The sequence below is a fragment of the Artibeus jamaicensis genome, unplaced genomic scaffold (genome assembly GCF_021234435.1).
Source record: "Artibeus jamaicensis isolate MK-2021 breed Jamaican fruit bat unplaced genomic scaffold, CSHL_Jam_final contig_354, whole genome shotgun sequence".
Lineage (NCBI taxonomy): Eukaryota > Metazoa > Chordata > Mammalia > Chiroptera > Phyllostomidae > Artibeus > Artibeus jamaicensis.
The window spans coordinates 8,060,230-8,084,175 of NW_026521803.1; the positions used below are offsets into that span (position 1 = coordinate 8,060,230).

The 23,946-nt window shown below is 34.7% G+C and overlaps 1 protein-coding gene across 1 annotated transcript in view; it reads left to right on the plus strand.

The window, feature by feature from the left end:
• Nucleotides 1-23,293, plus strand: part of MIB1 (MIB E3 ubiquitin protein ligase 1) — a 128,608-nt gene extending 105,315 nt beyond the window's left edge. Inside the window, exons 16-21 of the mRNA XM_037161549.2 lie at nucleotides 565-746; nucleotides 2,514-2,706; nucleotides 7,241-7,319; nucleotides 8,830-8,943; nucleotides 10,141-10,241; nucleotides 17,045-23,293. Coding sequence (XP_037017444.1) covers nucleotides 565-746; nucleotides 2,514-2,706; nucleotides 7,241-7,319; nucleotides 8,830-8,943; nucleotides 10,141-10,241; nucleotides 17,045-17,185 — 810 coding nt within the window. The 3' untranslated portion in view covers nucleotides 17,186-23,293. The remainder of the gene's footprint in view (nucleotides 1-564; nucleotides 747-2,513; nucleotides 2,707-7,240; nucleotides 7,320-8,829; nucleotides 8,944-10,140; nucleotides 10,242-17,044) is intronic.
• The last annotated feature ends 653 nt before the right edge of the window (nucleotides 23,294-23,946 follow it).

Below are 23,946 nucleotides of genomic sequence, written 5' to 3' on the forward strand. Positions count from 1 at the left end.
TCAATGTTTTGAGTTGGTTGCTCGCAGCTTGGGAACCAAATTGAATGAAGGGAAAGTACTGTTTCATTAATACCTCAATCTGAAGCCCTGTTTTTGAGTTTTATTGACCTTAATTGGCCTGATTTAGGTTATGTGTCATCCCTGAACTAATCACACAGGCTGATATCTGGCTGCTTTGAGCCATCATCGATTCACCTCTAAAAGTGAAGTATGCCAGTCCTCAAACAGAGGAAGGGGGAATGGATATGTGGACTGCAATTTATGAAAGTCCACCATAACTATGTAGTTTGTAAGTTCTTACCAGACATGCATGTTTATATATCATTCATACATACATACATACATACACATACATATATATTATATATGTATATACAAGGTGTGGCAGAGTAGGTTTACAGTTCATGTGGGGAATAATACAGTAATTAATGCAGAATAATACAAGAGTAAACTCTGTGTTTCACATGCTCACAACTCTAAACCTATTTTTGCCCCACTGTGTATTTGGTGGAATCGATAAGATTCCTAAAGGGAAAATAATGACTCTTTTTCATTTGATTTCAGTTAATAATGGGACTTGGTACCCAAGGGGCAGAGAAGAAGAGTGCAGCATCTATTGCCTGTTTCTTGGCTGCTAATGGTGCTGACCTTAGCATTCGAAATAAAAAGGGTCAGTCACCGCTTGATCTCTGTCCTGATCCAAGTCTCTGCAAAGCACTGGCAAAGTGTCACAAAGAAAAAGTCAGGTTTGTATTATTTATCATCATAAAACTTAATATTCTATACATAAAATATCATGTGGTTTCAAAATGGAGTACTTGAATACTTGAAAATGGCTTTGCTCTTCCTCTATCCTTTTTCCCTTTTTATTTTTTAAATTTAAATTAATAAATTTTATTGGGGTGACACTGGTTAATAAAATTATATAGGTTTCAAGTGTAAATTCTATAATACATCATGCTTTTCCTCTGTTTTTGTTGACCCTTTTTTTCTTAAAAATTTTTCTATAGAGAGCATATCTCACTTCATGTTGTATTCTCTATATTATTTATATATATAATAATGCTTTATCTACAATAAGTTCTAAGAAACTTTTCTAAGTCAGTATGATCCTCTAATACTCCTATATGTTAGAGGGATTTATCTATAAGTAAAGGTCTCAGTAGTGAAGAGGCTGTGATTAATGTTCTGTATATCTAGAACTTTAATAGGCTCTTCCAAAAAAAGGCAATTAACTTGCTCTCCAACAGGGTATAACTCACATAAACTCTTAACAGTCAAGCAGCCTGCACAGTGCCTGATAGGCACTCAGTGAGTATCAGTGAGGAATTGAAAAAGTGAACACATGTATGAGCCAGTTCCTGATTGGGAGTTTTTTTTCTAAAAGTAATCATTTCATTCATGCCTTCTTTTCTAAAAGTAAAATGTGACAGTGGTTTAAATTATTTATGATATAGCTAAATTTCTTATTATGAAATTATAGACACATAAAAGGTACATCTTCTTAGTATTTCACCCAAATGATGCTGTACAACTATAATTGCCCTTTGTACCTGGTTCTTGTCATCGAACATTTCAGTAGTTGTACCTTGACCTTTATGCTCTCTTGCCTCTCATATAATTTGTATAGTGGTGAAAAGACATCTCTTTGGAATCCATGCATAAAGCTGTGTTACAGGGATATATAAATTACATTTCTTTAAGTGTATCCTTAAGGAGCATGAAATTCTATTACAAAATGACAATGCATCTAAAATATATGGAAATGTGAGATATATAAAGTTAGTTTACTACAGCAATAACTTTAATACTGGGGTCTAAGATGAAACTACTTTGTGTGTGTGTGCATGCACACACGTGAATGTCCACACACATGTCCTGGAGTTTTCTGAAGATTGTAGTAGAAACAGTGTATCCCTTTCCTATAGCTATAGTTGGTCATATATATGTATTTCTGTGTCTTGTGTCTTTATGGATGCATTCTATCTCCCTATAATAGAATTTTAGCTCCTGAAGGATACCCTTAAATAAATGTCAGAACAGCAGCTGCAATGGCATATTTTCCAAAGGGCCCTGTCAGTTGTGGACTGGGATGATGCTTCATTGTATCCTGTCTGTAGTTAGGGTAACTAGCATGGACTCTAGTTAGGATTTTTTATTCCTATGACTTTCTCAACTGGTTCTATATAGGTAAAAAAGTTCTGTGTGAAAGTTTTTGTTAAAATTTTTAACCAGCGTTTCTCATTTTTTGCTAGAAGATTCACCCTTTCCCATTGGATGAAGACTTGTTCAATTTGTAATTCGAATGGTGCTATAAGTACATAAAGATGCAGAGCTGTACATAAATAGAAAAATATAATATGCATTATTTCATATACAGGTGTTACACTTAATTTTTTAACATAACTAAAGCTGTTTTATATATACTAGTGATGCTCTAGATCTTTTTAAAAACATCTTAATTATTGTATTTGGAATATAAATATTCTGATAGCCTTATTTGCTTTTACTAGTGGTCAAGTGGGTTCTCGAAGTCCTTCTATGATTAGTAATGATTCTGAAACGTTGGAAGAGTGTATGGTGTGCTCAGATATGAAGAGAGATACTCTTTTTGGCCCATGTGGACATATTGCTACCTGTTCTTTATGTTCTCCACGAGTCAAGAAATGCCTTATCTGTAAAGAACAAGTTCAATCCAGGACAAAGGTAATATATTTTTAATACAGTTATTTTATCATTTTAGGAAGATCTTTGAGACTACAATTAATGAAATAAAAGATTATATGATGCTATATGTCTATTTAGTTTTGCTCTTTCTGTTCTAAATATAGGAATATATAATTTATATATTTATTCAGACCATTTATAAGTTACCTTCTTTATATGTAAACTATAGTAGTTAAAAATAAAAGTAATCTACTGTTTTGCTTTCAAAGCCCCTTATAACCTAAAGTTGTATTTAATTCCACTTTGTTTTCTAATTACTGGTAAACTGCCCCTTTTTTGAGTGCATGGACCATTTTGTATTGCATTTATCTTTGTAAAAGATCGGTCAGTTTTTTTTCTTTTTGTAGAAGGTTACACATTCTGGATTTATATGACTGCTTTATCATGGCACTAATTTGTTTCTCCATCCACTGTATTTCCTATAAACTGGAAGGTGATCTAATGGCTTGATTAGGGTTAGCTTAAACATTTTTTGGCAAGAAAACTTCACACATGATGCTACTCATTTTGTTTAGTTTCCCAGGAGGCAAGTCAGATTTGATTATCCTGCAATTAGATGGCCAAATTCTTATTCACTCTGAACTTTCCATCTTGTCTGACTCTTTTGCTTTTTGAAAAGTACTATTCTTTCCTGGGTTACTGGTTTCATTCTTTTCCCATGTAACTTAGTGCATTATGAAAACTATACCATCTTACTCATTTTGGCTTACTGAAATAATTTTGTTATTTTAGTTTTTCTGTGTGTATGTGTGTGTGTGTGCACATGTAAAGTGAGATTTAAATTTCTTATAAGTGATTTCTCTCATGGTGAGTAGCTTAAACCAAAAGGTGTATTGGTTTTCTTTGATTTCATTTATGAAGGTTATACTCTTTTTTTCCCATTGTACTTTTTATTCTTTAAATTTTTCTCTTGATGCTTCCTAAGCTATTCATTAACCTTTATTAATTAGAGAGGAGCTGGCACTAATTCTCCTAATGAATTAGCCAGCAGTGACTTAAAAGGTGTTATCTTACCAGTGCTTCTCACATTTTCATATATGGAATCTTCTAAGACTGAGTGTATTTTATGATCTAAATGAATATATCTTTGGTAAAATTTTTGGCATAGAAAAAAGTACAAGGAAGTTATTTTGGGTAGAAAATACTGGAGTATGTGTATAGCTGCTTAATCTATTAGTAAAGGTGAGGAGGGTGGACTAACAGTGCTGATTGTATGCTGGGCACTATGTTGGCATTTTATATGCATTACCTATGAACCTTGCTTAGTAAATAAATGTGGATTATTCTACTTGGCATTTATTATTCGATTAAATTTCCTGCTTACAAAGTAATAGTTTGGGAAAGAATCTGAAAGAATAAAAACCTAAGCCATTCTCTCGTTTTTAGATTGGTCTATGTATTCTGCTATTGTGCTGGAAACTTTTTGTTACATTAAGCCCTGTTTCAACAAATCTTTATAGAACACTTGTTTGGTAGGCAAGGCATATATGTATATGGTAATTTCTTGCTAAAAACTTATAATCTCTTAGCACACTATGACTTAGGTTAAAAGTTACTTTGCTGTGTAGGATGTTGTAGGTGCTTTATGACAGATGTAAAGTGAGTTCAGAGCCCCAGGGTATCAAAAGCAGAGTCTCAGGTATGGTTTGTCTTCTAGTTCAACTCTGGTATTTGCATTTGGAAAAACTGAAGTTCCAAAAGTATGAACAGTTGGATCTTAGTGCAGTTCTTTCGACTCTTAAGTCTCTGTTCTTTTGTGTTATGATACACAGAATGAAAAACAGTGTCTACAAAGGAGGATTGATAAAACAGGGAGGTGGATTAGAAGGAATATGCTCTCATTTCTTTTTTAGAGGAGTTCTGAATTCCAAGAGTTAATAAGCTTTCAGTGGTTTTTAAACTATGGAATTTTCAAACCTGTAGAAAAATTACAAGAACTAACATACCCCACCAAGTAAATTTGCTAGATTGGTTTCAGAACTTTTAAAGATAAAGAAAGAGTGACCCCAAGTGGTTAAAGGATAATACACATCTTCAGTGAAGAGAAATTATAAAACTAGTGTTTGGAAGAAGGGAGAATAAACAAATTTAGTATTAAAGAAATACAGAATTAAAAATGATGAGTTATTATTAAGCATTCTTGTCAAATTAGTAAAAATAAATTTTAAAAACTTCTATCTAGGAAAGTGGGAAATTGACATTTCTTAATACTGCTGGGGACTGAATAAATGGCTTTATGTTTTTGAGACACCATCCTGACAATATACAGGGTCCAGCGGAACTAATGCCTGCTTGAGGGTGGTCGGTAGGGTAATAATATGGGTATAATTATTTACAGTTTTAATTTGAATATTTCACCTAAAATGTTATATGGTGTGCTTCAGTGTGATATTGTTATATCACAGAATTACATCCTTATGATTTTGTAATAAAAGCAGGGTGGTATTTGTGCTGGACCTTGTATATACACAAACTTTTATAATAAGCATGTTTTAATATAGTAATTCCATTCCCGGGACTACAGTCTGGGGAAAAATTGCAGAAGAGAGGAAAAGTTATGTTTATAAATTTTTTTCCTAATAGGGGATGGGGTAACAAAATTATTAGATCAAATTGTTAGCTTATTTTAAACTGTTTATAAAGAATTCAGATACATAGACAATTGCATTAGGAACCATTTAAAAAAGCACACCATTATATAGAAGGAGAAGATAATTCTCACATGTTGGACACAGAATTTATACTAGACATGAACTAAACACATTACACATGACATTTAATTTTTTTCCATTGTCACATTTTAATCTTTTATCAGCACTTAGCATTGCAGTTCTTAAAATATTTACAGAAAGTGCTCCTTACATACAAATGGCTGGATCAGTCAAAGTATCACCCTCCTTCCACCCTTGCTCTTGGAACTTTCATCTGTATCTCCAGTGGCTAACACCTGGGATTTTCATTTCTTCTTTCACTGAGAGAGGAAAACCTTTGTGGGGAGTTGTGAAAAATTGATGTACTTAGCTCAAGCTATGGATTCCTTAGCCAGCCAAATCTAGGGTTTTCGTATATTCTGCTCTTCACCCTGCAATTCTACTGGTATAATGCTTAGTGTTTGCATTTTGGGGGCTAGATTGCTACACTGAGGGTAACTATTCCTTTCATTGTAATCAGACCTTGAATAGGACTAAAGCCTAGATATGTAATCCTAGAGTTGGAAAGAACTCCCTGGTCTTAGTCCTGTGAATGGTAGTGTAGGAGACTGAAATTTGTTTCTTTGAACCTTTTGGAATCAATTAGTCAAGTCAGAAACTTAGCAGATATGCTAGACTTTTTCTTCACCATTCCCCACACTTTATTAATTACTAAATCTTAAATAGTTCTCAAAACTCTTTCTGCTCTTCCCTACTGCTATGTCTTAGTTCAGTTATGCCCTCACTGCCTCATATTTAGAATTGTTCAGGGTACACTTGAAAAAGGGACACCTAACTCCTCTCTCTATATTCTAATTTACTCTTTAGTACTCTTTGAAGAAGGATTGTTCATTAGCATTCAGGTATTAAAAAAGAAAGCTGTGGCTCAACAAATGTTAGGTAGTTTGTTAGTACTGGAGCTAGAATTTGAATCCAGGAATATAAATACCCTCATTAACCGGGTCTTAATAGCTTTCCACTAGTACTACTAGGTAAATTCTCTGCACATAACGGTGTAAGGTGGAAAGTCCATAGAGAGAGCATGCATGCAGTATGTGGTTGTTTAGGTGAAGTTATAGGTAGTCATCATTTTGGACAGTAATATTAAAAGACAAAATGTGGATAAATATGAATTTGTTTCAGAAGAGAGAATAGGTGAAAGATGGATGTGAAGTTAAAGGCAGTGGGGTGGGTGAGAGTAAGAAGCCAGAGCCAAGGTTAAGAAATAGTTACACACTCAAAAGTCAGATTAGCTGATGAAGAGGAGGTAAAATGGAGGGAGATTATGAGTATCTTGTGGAATACTTTAGAGATCAGGGAGAAGTGATAGGCCAGAACATTGGGTTCCCACCCATGTTGGAGAATTGATCAACTCTTGGAAAAGTGTAATGTTAGGTAGAGTTTCTTAGATATGGATGAACAGAAAAATCCCTTGTGGGTTTTAGCAGTCTGGCTAATCTGGCTAGATTTTTATTAATATTAAAATCTATCTTAATATTAATAATTTGTTCTTTTAATTTTTCTCTTAAAAGTAATTTTTGAAAAAAAGAAAAATTGAAGTCTACTCTGGTCTTCCTGACCTCAGAGGAAACGGAGTTTTTCTATATTTTTTTTTAGGATGGGGAGGGAAACTAAAGTGGAGATAGAACCTATTAAGCAGGGAAAATGAGTAACGAAGAGAGTAGAGGACAGAGATGTATGTATTAAATTTGTTGTGCCCAGAGTGTTTCCTTATAGAGGAGATGAGTACATTTGGATAGAAAGGAAACAGGGTTTTATCTGTTGATGTTCATGCTTGTGCTGTGTAACTTCTTTTTTTGTAGATTGAAGAATGTGTGGTATGCTCAGACAAGAAAGCAGCTGTTCTTTTTCAACCATGTGGACACATGTGTGCTTGTGAAAGTAAGTAGCCTATAAAAAACTTCCTCAGTATTATTATAAAAATAGAAAGTGAAACAAAATAATTTTTTGATAACTTGTGAACAAAAATGTTGGTGGGCCTCTAGGACTTTCTGTTTCTTTGTTTCTGCCAGAATTGTCACCTATTTTTATCCTGGCTCCTGAGCCCTAGAGAAGACTGAATGTGCTGTGTTCCACCAGGTGGAATTTTGATTTCATTTGTTTTAGCACAAAATGATCTCTTCGCACATACAATAGAAATTTATTTCTAAAAATGAACATTAAAAGGTTTTGTCTAGCCCTTTTTCACATAAAATTAGCTCATCTTCATTTGTCTTTACCTTAATATTGCTGCTTCTCTTGCATAATTTCCCCACTACTGAACCACCCACAGCAATAATTTGGGGTTAAAATTTTTAGTTTTCTTAACTGTTCTCAATTTAATCTCTTATCAAGAAAGTGTATAGAAATCTTTCCTTTATGAGGATAATTAAAGTTCAAGAGATGTTTTAAAATTTGCTTTTAGCCCTGGCTGGGTGGCCCAGCTGGATGGAGCATTGTCCCATACAACAAGAGGTTGAGGGTTTGATTCCTGGTCAGGGCACATACCCGGGTTGTGTTTCCTGTCCCTGGTCAGGGCAATATGGGAGGCAGCCAATAGATGTTTTTCTTTCACATCTGTTTTTCTCTTTTTCTCTCCTTCCCTTTCTCTCTAAAATCAATAAACATACTTAAAAAAATTTATATATCCCCTTTGTTCTTTGCAAGTGTATATGTTGTTCAGTATTAATACTCTGCTCTTCCCTTTACTTTTTACATTTGTCAGTGAAGGATTTAAACAAGTTTAATAAGTTATACCTATTTAAATGGGCCCAAGGTAAAAGGATGGTGTCTCCTATTATAAAATCAATAAGTATTCATTTTTAATATATCTAACATACAAGTTGTATGATAGACAAATCTTATCAGCCTAAGTTTGCTTTAGCTTTTTTCCATTCTTATAGCCATCTTGTCAACTAAAGAAAGGGTCGAGGTTTTCTACGTCAGCATCCTGCTACAAGTCACTGTTTCTGTTTACCAAGGACCAGTGCGATGCCTGTAATCAGCTGGCTGTGGGTGCATGTAGAGGGAGAATTCTGTTTCAAGTTAGAAGAGCACAGGTTATTTAAATTTTCATAGTGTGAGGGTTAACACATTTTTTCTGTAAAGGGTTGACTGATAATTATTTACAGTTTTTTGAGCCCTGTGGTTTCTGTAGGAACTCCTCAACTCTTTCCAACTGCTCAGCTCTGCAATTTTAGTACCAAAAGAACCGTAGACTATGTAAATGAATGGGCTGGACTATTTTCCATTAGAGCTTTCTTTACAAAAAATAGGCTACTGGTTGGAGTCTGGCCTGCAGAATGTAGTTTATCTCAGTGTTGAATTTAAGTTGTAAAACTGAGCAGAGAAAGGCAGCCCTCCTCTTATTCATGTTCTCTTTCGTGAGACGTGTCCTGTTGTTATTCTTTAGACTGTGCTAACCTGATGAAAAAGTGTGTGCAGTGTCGGGCAGTCGTTGAACGAAGAGTGCCTTTCATTATGTGTTGTGGAGGGAAAAGTTCAGAAGATGCCACCGATGATATCTGTAAGTGGGTTTTTTAAGCATTTCCTTTTGGGGGGAACTTTTCGGAACATCCCTTCTCATGTAGAGTATACTGTGCTCTTGTAAAACATAAGGAATATGACTCAAATTTACAGAGGAACAGGTAGAGTTTTGTCCTTGTTACATTACAAGAAACCTGAAATATTTTTCTAGTTCATGGTATGATTATAGAAGTAATCATGGTATGATTATAGATATGATTACATATTATATTATGTTAGATTTTTAAGATACCTCCATTTGTGATACAAAAAATGTTATTGTATTCTTGCTTAAAGAATTTCCTGTCTACTTTTAAGAAAAAAATTCAGTGGGTCTTGGGTGAATATCGTAACATCATATCACAAATTATTTTTTCAGTTTATACAAGTATGAATTTAACCTACTTCCTATATCTAGCAGATTTACCTAGAGCTTTGAGTATTTTATGGAATAATATAATTTGGGACAGAGTAACTAACTGTAGGTAAACTGAAGTATAAGATAGTGAAGAAGTGGAAAGATGAAAAGTAAATTATTTACCTTTAACTTTTTTAGTAGTACACCGTGTAAAAATATTTTTCATCTTTGCACTAGGTCTAAGCTGGATGGTATCTTTGATTCCTTTAGTCTGTGTACAGATGAGGAAAACCTGAGTATATCTACTTCTTCCCAGGGCTTTTTATCTTTATCACCAGAGCAGAAAAATGTTCTAGGGATAGAATCTAGAGAGTAGGAAACATGAAATAAAAATTCCCCTTCATTCAGTAGTAGACCACTGATCATGGCCTTTCGTCCGTGGAGTTGCTCTTCTCAGATCACTAACAACAAGGGGAGTGGGATAAAGAAAGGAGGTTTGCTGCCACAATTAGTTAAAATGCTGTGTGGCTTATCTTCTTGGATTTGTACAGTGCAGGCACAGGGACAATAAGCATAAAATGTATTTGCCAAAGGAAGCAAGTAGAGCCTTGGAAAACTTGAAAGTATGGGTGTAAAGTGTTGTCTAGCTGTGTTAAATATAATTAATACGTGAACCTATTTTTTTTGAAGATTATAAATGAAGGAGTATAACATCAGTGTCAGTACTGTTGTCCACATGTAAAGACAGTATTTAAAGAAGATTCTAATAATAGCCTTTTTAAAAATAAAACAGTAGTAATTTTAGAAATAAGAAAGATCATTGTTGTACCTATATTATAGCAAGCGGAAATATCCCAGTGTTACAAAAGGACAAGGATAATACCAATGTCAACGCAGATGTGCAGAAGTTGCAGCAACAGTTACAAGACATTAAAGAGCAGGTAAAAGATTTCCTCATGGTAAAAATGATTCTAAGAGTGATATTTCATATAATTTTATAAAACTACTGGTGTCTTCTATAATAGACATTGTTCATATTAATGTATCACTTGTAGTATTTGAATATTTGCAATTAGGTAAAATCTCATTAAAAGATTTACTCTGGCACTTTCCAAAATAGAAAACACTCCAAAATAGTAAACTTGAAAAATAGTAAACTACTTTCCAAAATAGTAAACATGAAAAAATGCTCAACCACATTAGTAATCAAGAAATCAAAATTAAAACCACTGTGAAGTACCTTTTGCTACCTACCAGCCTATGTGAAAACTCAGTGTTAAAAACTGTTACTGTTAATAAGTATTTATGTGGAAAATGTAGCTGCCATAACTCACAATGCTGGCAGGAATGTAAGTTAGTAAAAAAACACATTGGAAAACTTTGTCATTATTTAATAAAACTACACAGGATATTGTTTGGGAATGCAAACTTGAGGAAAAATGATACAGGTAGCATTTTAAATCAAGAGTAGTGGTTTTCTTGGCTGAGACGTCTGGGTAGGAGGCATTAAGAGAAGTTTCTGTAGTACTGATACTCCATTTCTTGATTTAACTATCAATTACATTCATGTTATCAGTTTGTAAACTTTTATTAGGCTGTACACTTATGATTTGTACATATTTCTGTATAGTGATACTTTATAAATCATGCACATACAAACACACCATAAAGGAAAGATAAATGCAAAATTCAGCATAGTAGTTATCATTGAGGAGTGGATGGAAAGGATTGGGGAGGATGTGTGGAAAGGCTTTAAAAGGATGTGTTCCAATTTTAAGCTGGGTGTTGTCATATTGTTTTTTATATTTTATACATACCACCAGAAATGCTCTTCTATCTACCCAATATTTAATAAAAACAGTAAAATAGAGAAAATTATCTAAAAATAGGCATATGGTAGGTAAGAAGGGCTTTTTCCCTGCAACCTCACTATTTGACCCAATAATATCATCTGATTTAATTCAAAGGATTGAGCTGCAAATGGTTTTATTTCTTCAGTAGGCAGTTACATCAGTGTTGCCATACAGTGTTAGAGTCAACACTTGTCTTTCTGTGAGAATTGGTAAGAATGGAACATAGTTAATAGATAGTGTCATAGGACAACTAAATGACCCTTGTGATAACTAATTTAGAATTGTATGTATGTATGTATGTATGTATATATGTATGTATTTTTAATATATTTTATTGATTATGCCATTACAGTTGTCCCATTTCCCCCTTCATTCCCCTCCACCCTGCACACCCCCTCCCCCACCATTACCCCCCTTTAGTTCATTTCCATGTGTCACAAGTTCTTTAGATTCTATATTTCCCATACTATTCTTCCCCTTCCCCCTGTCTATTTTCTACCTACTGTTTATGCTACTTATTCTCTGTACCTTCTCCCCCCTTCTCCTTCTCCCACTCCCCTGTTGCTAACCCTCCATGTGATCTCCATTTCTATGGTTCTGCTCCTGATATAGCTGTCCTCTTAGTTTGCTTTTGTTTTAGGTATAGTTGTTAATAACTGTGAGTTTGCTGTCCTTTCACTGTTCATCTTTTTTATCTTCTTTTTCTTAGATAAGTCCTTTTAACATTTCATATAATAAGGGCTTGGTGATGATGCACTCTTTGAATTTGACCTTATCTGAGAAGTATTTTATCTGCCCTTCCATTCTGAATGAAAGCTTTGCTGGATAGAGCAATCTTGGATGTAGGTCTTTGGCTTTCATGACTTGGAATACTTCTTTCCAGCCCCTGCTTGCCTGTAAGGTCTCTTTTGAGAAATCCACTGACAGTCTGATGGGAACTCCTTTGTAAGTGACTATCTCCTTATCTCTTGTTGCTTCTAGGATTCTCTTCTTCATTTTAATTTTGGCTAATATAATGATAATGTGCCTTGGTGTGTTCCTTCTTGGGTCCAACTTCTTTGGGACTCTCTGAGCTTCCTGGATTTCCTAGAAGTCTATTTCCTTTGCCATATTGGGGAAGTTCTCCTTTATTATTTGTTCAAATAAATTTTCCACTTGTTGCTATTCCTCTTCCCCTTCTGGTACCCCTATAATTCGAATGTTGAAATGTTTAAAGATGTCCTGGAGGTTCCTAAGCCTCTCCTCATTTTTCTGAATTCTTGTTTCTTCATTCTTTTCTGTTTGGTCATTTTTTTCTTGCTTCTGGTCTACTCCATTGATTTGAGTCTCAGTTTCCTTCCCATCACTATTGGTTTCCTGTGCATTTCCCTTCATTTCACTTAGTTTAGCCTTCCTGTGTTCCTCTAATTTGTGACTAAAATCAACCAGTTCTGTGAGCATCCTGAACACCAGTGCTTTGAACTGTGCATCTGATAGGTTGGCTATCTCTTGGTTGCTTAGAAGTACTGGCTCTGGGGCTTTGAGCTTTTCTTCTTCTTGAGTCATAATGTTTTGGTCTGTTTGCGCCTGTTTCGTATGAGGGGCAGAGCCTTAGTTGTTCCCTAGGGCGGGGCAACCCAGTGGCTGGGTTGTGATGCTATATGTGAGGGTGGGGTCAGAGAGGGGCAATGGCGCTTGTTCCACACTCTCTCTTGGATTTTGGTTCTCTCTGCTGCTTCCTGCAAGCAAATTGGGCCCTTCTGGTGCTGGTTCCCAGATGTGTGGGCTTTTGCACGCTCCAGGACCCAACAAACTCTCTCCCGGCACCTCTACCCCCAAAAGTTTTTTCAGTTGGTGCTTTTAGGCTTTAATTCCCGGCATTGGGGCCCTGGTTTGTGCGGTCTGGCTCACTGCTCGTTTTTTTGCCTGGCTTATCTGCGCACAAATGTGTGACCATGGTCAGCCAGCTGCCTTTCGCTTGCACTGGGTCTGTCCGTTGCCACCCCACATCTGGGATCTGCCATCTGCTGCCTGCATGACTGTTGGTCTGGCTGCTTTTTCCTGCGCGACCCTGCTCCCCAGCCGCTGACTCCACCCCTCTTATAGCTCAGGCTGAATGGTTCGTTGTTGTCAGACTCCTGTACAGTTCAATTTTCTGTGTTTTGGTTGCATTTTTGTTACTAAAACTTTGTTGTCTTTAAGCTTGGTTGTACGAGGAAGCAGTGTTTCCACCTACGCTTCCATTTTGGCTGGAAGACCTAAATGTATATATTTATTAGAAATATAAACACCCCTTTGAAAAGATGGAAACTCTATGATTGGGCCAGTTTTTCCTCCGAAATCCAGCATGTATTAATACTTTTTATATAGTAAATAAGTAAAGATAAATATGGATTTACAAGTTATTAATGTAGGAATATTAAAGTAGAAACATACATAGTTCATTCTAGTATAAAATAAAATGTTTAAAATTTTTTGAAACTCTTTAGAACCTCAGTTCCTTTTCCATAGACACTTACAGAAAGCTAAAACTGACTTTTGAACACACTTTGTGAAAAGCATTGTATGTCTTTAATTGTAAATTCAAATTGTTTTTATAATAAATAATGACACCTTATGTGGATCCTAAAAGAATAGTTCAGCTCTACCTTTATCTAAAGTTTACTGTTCAGAGAAGTTTATTCTTTCTTAAATTATCTTTATTAACACATTTCATCAATAAAGTATTTAAACACTTAAGACAAAATTCATTTTCTCTGCAATGATAGGATTTCTCGTAGGGACCCCTTAAAGTTACAAAGAGAAAGCATTAGAAAAACTCTCTTTTTTTAAAATCTCTAATCTTTTTTATCTCTTTTTTAATCTCTAATCTTTCTATTATTCTAATGTCTCTTTAATAGACCATAATTGCATGTGATCTTGTGGATGTATTGGGTGACATTGGTTAGTAAATTATAGATTTCGTGCATACAGTTTTATAATACATCATTTGTGTATTGTGTTATGTGTTCACCAGCCCCAGTCAGGTCTCCTTCCATCACTATTTATTCTTCTTTTACTGTGTTCTACCTCCCTCTCCCTTTGGCGAGCACCATGCTGTTGTGTGTGTCTATGAGTTTTTTTATTTTTCTTTGCTTAATCCCTTCAACTTTTTCACCTAGACTCACCCGTTTCTTCTCTGACAATAGTTTGTTCTCTCTAAGTCTGTTTCTGTTTTGTTTTTTAAGTTATTTTATTCATTAGACTCCACCTATAATTGAAATCATATGGTACTTGTCTTTTTCTGACTTATTTTCCTTTGCATAATACTCCCCAGGCTTATCCATGGTGTCACAAAAAGTAAATCTTCCTCTTTTACAGTCAAGTGTTATTCCATTGTGTAAATGTACCACAGCTTTTTTTATCCACTCATCTACTGGTTGGCACTTGGGCTGCTTCCGAATATGGAATAATTTGCTACTGTAAATAATACACAATGAACATAAGAGTGCATATAGTTTTTTGAATTAAGTATTTCTGTGTCCTTGTATTTATTCCCAGAAGTGGAATTGCTGGATCATATGGCAGATCCATTTTTAATTTTTGAGGTAATTCTATACTGCTTTCCACAGTGTCTGCACCAGTCTACATTCCCGTCAACAGTGTATAAGGGTTCACCTTTCTTCACATCATTGCTAACAGTTGTTTGTTGATTTATCTGCGCACAAATGTGCGACCACAGTCAACCTGCAGCCCTGCTCCCTTGCTGTTTCCCCTGTGGTTGCTCGCTTGGTCACTCGCTTGGTCGCTCACTAGGTCCAACCCTGCACCTGAATTCCACGTGCCTGAGTCCGTCTGACCGAGTTTTCCTGTGCAACCCCACTCTACCTGCTGCTGGTTTCGCCCCTTACCGGTCAGGCTGAAGAATTTGTTGTTAACAGACTTCCGAAAAGTTCAATTTTCTGTGTTCTGGCTGTGTTTTCTGTTGCTAATATTTAGTTGTCTCTAAACTTGGTTGTGTGAGAAGGCACGGCACATCCACCTATGCCTCCATCTTGGCGGAAGTTCTGTTTGTTGATTTATCAATGATAGCCATTCTGACAGGAGTGAAGTGATACCTCATTGTGGTTTTAATTTGCATTTCTCTGGTGATTAGTAACATTGAGTATCTTTTCATATGTCTATTGGCCCTCTGTATATCTTCTTTGGAGAAGTGTCTATTCAGGTCCTTTGTCCATTTCTTAGTTGGATTGTTTTTCTGGTGATGAGTTTTATAAGTTCCATAAATTCTTTATAAATTTTGGATATCAAGCCCTTATCAGGTGTATTGGTGAATATGTTCTCCAGTTTAGTGGGTTGTCATTTCACTTTGTTGGTCCAAAAGATATATATGAGTCATGTGACTCTAGTCCACTCTGCCCTCCCTCCATCAGAGACCAGAGTGAGTGGCTATGAAGGAAATTTTATGTATCAGTCCTTTAAGATAGTGCATATGTCCCCAGTGGACTGCCATCTCTTCTTGGTGGACAGAAACCCCTCTGTGTTTCACAGCCAGATGTCATGTGGACGCCTCCTCCTGGCTCTGGTGCTCTGGGTCAGGGAGCCCAGTTTGGGGTTTAGGCCCCGCGCTTTTCAGGGAACTACCCTGTAGCTGAGATATCCCATAGGAATGGGCCCAGCCCTTTTCACATCTCTGCCCTTCCTATCAGTCTTGCTGTGTCTTCTGAAAATTGTGGTTTTAAGATTCCTCTTTAGCTATCCTCAGTTGATTATTCTGGATGATTGTTCTTAAATTTAGTTGTAATTCCAGTTTGGTCCTGGGAGGAGGTGAGTGTAGCATCCACCTGTTCCAGCACCATCCTGAAATCATGACCCCATTTTTTATGTGCTTTGTTTTTCTACAGTGATTTCTGGTATTGTCAAAGTTGTCAGCTACATTTTTGTGTAGGCTTCAGGTCTTATTTATGAATCTAGATGGTCTCATTTAAGTATTTCACTTATATATTATTTGGGAAAAGTGTAATTCAGAATAAATATAATACTGGGGTGGGCAAAAGTAGGTACAGTTCTTTGTATGGAAAATAATACAATAATAAATTAATAATAATACAAGAATAAACTCTTATGTTTCACATACGACTGTAAACCTACTTTTGCCCCACCCTGTATGTTTAGGTAAAATATGTTTTTAGAAATATAAAATGTAAAATGTGTTTTGTAAATGAATATGTAATTTCCAAGAGTGTTTCACAGAAGTATATCTGTTATACTTCTAAATTCTTCTAAGTTCGTGAAGTCAGATTTATTGATATGTAGCTAAGACTAATGGTTTTTTGCTAAGGGGATATACATTGATAGTAGTGCAGTACAGTATAATGTTTAAAATCAGGAGCTCTGGGCCCATGGGACTTGAGTTCCTATTATGGCTTACTCTGGGAAAGTTTTAACCCCATTAAACCTTAGTTTCCTCTTTTTTAAAGTGGGAGTGATAGTAGAGCTGATATTGTATAATATCATAGTGCTTGACATGTGTTTTTAGAGACATTTATATACTTTGTCCTTTCCCAAAAGGCCTGACACATTGTGTTATTGTCATACAAGAACAGCATAGTACCTGGAGTTGCAGAATCTGAGTCAGACTGAGTGGAGCTGTTTACATTCGTTCCCTATTAGATTTTGGCACTTGTGTGTTTGTTTTATATGGTATTTTTATACATTATTTGTTTTCTCTAGTGCCTTTTATACTGTCCTGACAGTACAACCAATATTTATATTTTATAGAGGTGATATTTTAACTAAAAACTTTTTAAATTTTAAGCAATAAAAGATTATTTGACTACAAGAAAATACTGTTACATAATTGTCTCATGTTATGCTTTCAAAATATAAAATGTCTCAGCATTTATTACTTTATTTTTTATCTCCCATTGCAGACAATGTGCCCTGTGTGCTTGGATCGTCTAAAGAATATGATTTTCCTCTGTGGCCATGGAACATGCCAGCTCTGCGGAGACCGAATGAGTGAATGTCCTATTTGTCGCAAGGCTATCGAACGAAGGATTCTTTTGTATTAACAAGAAACTCAGTGTGTTTTGTTAGCTAAGGTGTTTGGTCATGAGATCTTAGTAAGCTTTTAAGCTAGTTGGAAGTTGTAATGAATTAATTTTTAATATTATAGTTTCTTTACTAGAGTATTATGAGACTGTAAATGTACCAGAACAAAAAACTCTAATACAAACAGTGGTTGAAGTCATGTTTTTTTTTTGTTTCGTTTTAATTTGAAATATGAAATCCATATATGCCATAGGTAATTTACTATTGGCTAAGGGGAATATTTCTTAAGGGGGAAAATTCTTTAAAAATCTGTTACAAATTTATTAGACTTTTGATACAGTGAGTTAACACAGGTACTCAGAAAACTTAGGGCCACTGAGGCACTAAATGAAAGGGGCAGGTCAAACCATTCTCACATATACCAAGGAAGTATTGAAGAGAGACTTCTTTTTGAGATAAACATAAAGCTATTTCAACAATCCGAATGATTGTTTCTGAATTCCTGGAGTAAATGGAAGTATAGCATGAGAGAATAAGGACTTTGCATTAATCTTATTTTTCTAGATTTAAAGGGCAAAGGAAACTTGAATCCAGTTGCCAGTTTCAAAATGACTAGTAGACATGAAAAGGAAAAATAAAATATAATGAGGAACTGAAGGAAGGAAAATTATTCAGTCACAGAGTACCTATTAAATGACTATTAATAGTTGCCTTTCTTATATTAATTTATACACTGTTTTGTGCAACCAGCCTTTAAAAAAAAAAGCCTGTGAAAAGTGTACCTCAGTTTTCCCTGTGTTTACTTATCTAGCCTTGCTCTGCCCAGTGAAATGGTAATCCCCTAATTGGCCTCTGAGGTTTGATTCAGCTTTTCTGATACACTGAGTAGTGGTACCCCAGTGATCTGAGGAGGAGGATGCACTGCCCACCGTCTGCAGTCCTTTCTTCTTCATAGCAATTAATTCTGACAGTGATTCTGGTTCTAGGCCTGCTTCCATTCTCTTTAAGATAGTCAGGCTTACTATAAAGAAAACAGTCTCTCTCTATATATAGGCAAGGATATGATAATAGCCTAAAATGAATACTTACTTACTTTAGAAAGAGTGACTAGGACATTTAGAGAGATATGTCCAATTACCTGTAAATTTTTTAGCTTAAACTTTGACTTTAAAGCATCTAATCATTTTCTTTCCTTTGAATGAATAATCTTATCTAGGATGAATATACACATAAGTGTTTTGGGGTTTATTGCTGCTAGATTATTAAGATTATCAGCTATTTACAATAGTGTCTAGTATGTACTGTATATAAATGTACTCCTAAGAGGAGTTATATTATAGCTTTTTTCCCCCTTTGAATCTGATTCTTGAGTCAGTTTTTCTGTTACATCAACTTAACTCTGAAAGTACAAGGTCTCTAGGCCTCATAACGTATTTCTGACTATTGAATGGCTGCTGCCATTACAGGTCCTGGTGAAAACAATGGTGAGCTTTGCCAGTGGATTTTGTAGTCCTGGCAATTCCATATCTGTGTTCAGTGGAGCCACATCGTTTAGAATGATACAATTTTTATAAATTTACATTTGAAAATTTATATAGACTCCACTCAGTTATCTAATAAAGGGCCACGGAGGCTATTTTTAAGCCATATTTTGAAGTTATGAAAAGAACCTCTGACTGATGATATTTACATAAAGAGACAAACCATTTTTTTAAGGTTTGAAAACAGTGTACGTCCAGATTTTCCTTTTCTTCCATGCCCTAGGTCACTCATCTCTGGTCCCTAGATCTGCTGGGAAGCAGGGAGCACCCGGCGGACTCTGCATAGTTTGGCCAACCAGAGAATTTTATGGTCTGGATCTCTACTTAAAACCTTTTTATTTGTCTTCTGAGCTACAGTGCTAAAACTTATATTCCTAAAAGGCTATTTCATTTTCCAGACTTGCTTATTTCCACCATATTAAGGAAACAACAACTTAAAAACTTAACAAAAGTTACAAAGTCACTATAATTATAGTGTTATGCACTGGTGGATTTTCTGTATTTGTACCACTTTGAAATTTACTTACTGAATAGAAAATGTTTCTCTACTCACCTTTTCAAGCACCTGAAATTTTTAAAATTTATTTTGGGATTGTGAGGGAGAATAAGATTAAGAACTTAATTGCTTAAGTGACTTTCCTCTAACTCTGTGAAACTGCTACCTCTTATTATACATGTCTCTAAGCAGTGCTTTCCCAGATAGGGGTGTTTCCTTCTCATCATCATCTCTTTATGCCTTGAAGAACTTTTACTTTTCCTAGAATCAGTTAAAAAAAACAAAACTGATGTGCATTCATTAAAAAACATATTGGGCTTCAGGGGATAGATACATGACATTGAAAAAAAGAAAGATCAGTATCTTAACCATAGAGAATTTATCATGCAGTTGTGTATTTGAAATAACCTGCAGACAAAAAGAAGGGATCCGAAGGTCCTGTTGGCATTTCTTCTTACAGTTTTATAAGAGTAGTCATTAAGTAGCATTTGGACTCCCTCTTTCTCCTTCTCACTCCTACCACATTCTTTATTCGTCTAAGATTGTCAATGTTGTTACTCAAAACATACAACTTAACAAATGGTGGTGCTATTCTAATTGTGTTTCTTTATATGTATTTAATTTTGCTGGGAGCAAGAAAGTTATTCAAGAAAAAATCATTTTGTATTAGTACAGGAATATTATATTAGGCAAGTGTTTAGCTGGCTGAATCATGCTTTTTGTAATTTCAAACATTGCTGGCTACAGAGGCACAAAATTAATTGATAGTGTTGAAAATAACTTTCTTAAATTTATATCTGATGGTTTTAGCCTCTAGGACCATTTTAGCATATTGAAATGCATGTTGCTTAAGATTTGTCCAATTCTAATTTCAAAGCTTGCTTCACTTTTACATGGTCGAGATACACCGTTACGTTTCCCAGTTGCTGTTTTTTGTTTATTATGAATTGTGGATCCTTTTGGATTAGGAATTAAATTTATGAACTAAGAGAATTAGTGATAGGGTAGAATAGAGAAGAGAGTAGAGGGTTGCAGCAAGTAAGAAAGAAATATTAATGTTGAAATTAGTGGGGGACAAGGGGGGGATTGTGTAGATTTCATCAAAGCAGTAAGTAGAGGAAGAATATTTAATCGAATAGTAGAAAGGGTCTTTCAATCAGTTTTCGATGTAGTTTAATTGACAATTGGTTTGTGAACTATAGATTTTAATACCACCTGCTTTTAAAAAATCCATAAGGAAAAGCACTTCTCAAAGTGTCTAAAATATTTTATAATAATAATTTCTATAAAAATTGAATTTTGGGATAGAATTTTTTGCATTTTTTTATTGTGGTAAGAACACATAACCTGAAATTTACCATCTTAACCAATTTTAGTGTACAGTTCAGTAGTGTTAAGTAAATTCACATTGTTGTGAAACATCAGATCTTGAAAAGTTGAAACTTGATACCCATTAAACAAGTCCCTCCCCCTTCGCTCAGTGGGATCAAATTTTAATTAAATATAAAAAGGAACACCTGAATTATCTTAACAGTTATCGTCTGTAAAATCCAAAGTCATAGTAAACATCAAGTTCCTAAAGTTTGGGGGGTGTGACAGAATTTCTCCCCTTTCCCCTTACAATTATTATAATTCATAATTGACTAGGTTTTAAATGTCTGTTAATTGGAAGGGTTTGTGAGTTCATTTTGAACCAGAGGGAAGAAGCACATTTTAAATGTTAGAATTAATTTAGTTTTGAATTTGTACTAAATTGGGAAGGTAAAAGATTATCACAAATTATGTGTGCCATGTTGAAAATGTCAGTTTTCTTTAAGTTTACATGTAACTGTTTCAAATTTTTTTTTCTCTCAAAAAGCAACCTAATTTTATTTGCTTGACTATTATGATAGGAACGCTTACTGATATTACTTGATAATCATATATAGCCTTGGAGCTTTCACATATATATATAAAACTATAATCATATTAATAATTACAGCTGTATTTCTTTAAAACATTAAATTTGAGGAAAAATTATTCATTGCTGTCTCATGTGTATGTTGCTTTGCTACAGTGAGGGGGAAACCCTTTAGAGTGAGCCTCAGTTTACTGCTAAATGGTTAGTAGTGGCTGAAACTGGAGTATTAAAATATAAAGTAGATAGTGGAGCTGATGAGTTAAAATTGTAAGTTGCTACATTAGCATTTCTACCTCCTTTTCTATTAGAGTGTTATTTTTTTCCAGCATTTATTCATGTTTGTGACTAAGGAGAAGATGGAAACCCAAGGTTAAAATTGAAATTTTTATTTTGTTGAGGATTTAAGCAGTAGGTTCAGGAAAGGTGACTTGGTATATCAATTTGGTGCCTAAATCCATAACTACAATCTGTAATCAACATATATAAAATGTGTAAGAAAGATAGTATTGCTGAATATTTTACTTTTTCTGTACAGTCTCTTTGATTGTTTCATAGACATGACTTCTTTTCTCCAAAAAGCGAAATTATCTTTTAATTTTCTATAAAATAAACAAATATGCCATTTTGGCTGAAGTCTATAATTTCAGGAAGTTTGAAAGTTCTGACTCAGGGCTTTTTAACAGTTTAAGCAATTGGTAGTTACATTTCAGAAGGTTCATATACATAATTCTTCAGTGCCTTGAAAGAATTATTAACTTGGCAACACTAAAACTTTATAGAAGGCATAATGTGCAGGTGTGCTCGTGTTTTTAAGTTGTATTGCTTAAGCTTGTGTAATAGTGATACTGCATGTGCTGGGTTTGGGTGATTCTTTAAAGGAAGTTTTCTGGAGTTGCACTTGATAGTTTTTTTAACTGATTATTTGTGGACGTGACACTTACCAGAAAAGTAATTCTATGTTAAGTCATTATGCAAAATCATGTATAAGTAGCATCTCAGAAAAGGAGATAAGGGTCAGTTTGCCATTTTAATATGAAATGAGGATCTGTTTGGTTAACCCAGATGGTCTTCCTCTCAGATGAAAAAGAGACCTTTTGTTCAAGTGATTCGGTGTGAAAGAAATTTGAGGGGTGGGGATGGAAATTACAAATTGCATGTTATTCTTTTGCTAGTACTACTGCCAGTCTTAGATTGAATCTACAAAATTGCTTTTAAGTTCCGTGTATTTGTGTCATTCTAAATACAGTATATTCAGTGATAGAAAGCAATTTGGTTGCTCAGCAGTGTTTTGCTTTGTACTTCTTTCTGGTGGCTTTTAGCTTTCAGTTGATTAAAGTCTTGTTTGTGAATGTAGTTTTTGTATGGCAAATGATTCTTGCTTATTAGCTTCTTCTTAAAAGGTGCTTAGCAAGAGCTCAGCTTTTAAAAAATAAATGCAAACATTTACCATTAATAAAACCTGTGATGTAATATCATTGTGTAATGCTTTCTTCTCATCTTTTGAAATTATTCTTTACAGACATACACATAAATGTTGATTCTTAAGGCATTTGAAAAGAAATTTTCATGTCTTTGAGAAAGAAGGACATACATATCTAGTTCAGTAAGATACAGGTGTCCACATGTTGAAGGCCAAAATGAACAATTGTTTACATTTTTAAGGTACCTCTTATCTAATGGGCCAAAGAAGCTTTTCTTATTTTAACATCTCACACTCTTTCAGGATTAAGATATATTGTGAAAGCAGTCTAAATAGGATAAATTTGAAAGGGAATAAATCAGTTAGTTAGGAAGAGTCAACTTTTTAAATAAAAAGATTGTTCCTCTTCACAACTCAGGTGTAGACTTCATTTTCACAAGTACATTTTAAAGTAATGATTTATTTGGTTTTGTTAGCCAAGTAAATTTTGTGACTAAATTAGTAATTGAATGCTTTTAGGGCTACTTTATTTTCAAGTTAATAGGAGCACTTAATTTGTGAAATTGATAAGAGCTTGTCTAGTTGAGCTCAAAAGACTATGTATCTCGGATGTTTAAGAGGAAAACCATCTGAAGCAATTTTCTTAAATTGTTTAATTGAGAAAACATGTACTTCAACTTCAAAATTGTGAATTTCTTTTTGGATAACCTCTAACTGTATTTTTCTTTTTCTGTTGCTGTATAATTAGATTTGTGGCAATATTTTATTAAATTGAAACTGTATAGGTTTTAAAAATAAAACCATTTTAGAAAATCTGATTTATATATTTTTTACCATTAACAAGTATTCATACTTCACAGAAGTTAAAGTAGTCCTGTAGTGTAGAAGGTCCCAAACTTACAAAGAAAACTTTTAAATGGTGTATTGCAGAGCCGTGATAGGCATTTGTAAGATAGTGTGAGAATGCATGGGTTAAAGAAAGCACCAGAAATGATCTTAGATAAATCTGTTGCTGAAGGATGATCATTTGGCTAATAGTTTCCCCCTTTATTTTATTTTTTATTGAATTTATTGGGGTGACATTGGTTAATAAAATCACATAGATTTCAGGTGTACAGTTCTGATACTAGTTTTCCCCTTTATAACAAAGCTAGTTGATAAATTCATTTTTATTTTGGCAAGGATAAAAGAGATGATAAACTGGCAAGTGTAAGACTAGGCCAGGAGCAGAGACCAGCGAGACGATGAGGATCTGTCGACCAGGCGATGAGTCCGTGCCGCTGCCCTGTACTAACGCTCTGGTCCAGTGCTTTTCAGCTGCTGTGCCGCAAGGGATTTTTAGAACATGGCTATGTGGTCAGGGCACTGACCTCTTTCCCTTAGTTTGTCAAATTAAAAAAATGACAACAACCAACACAATAGCT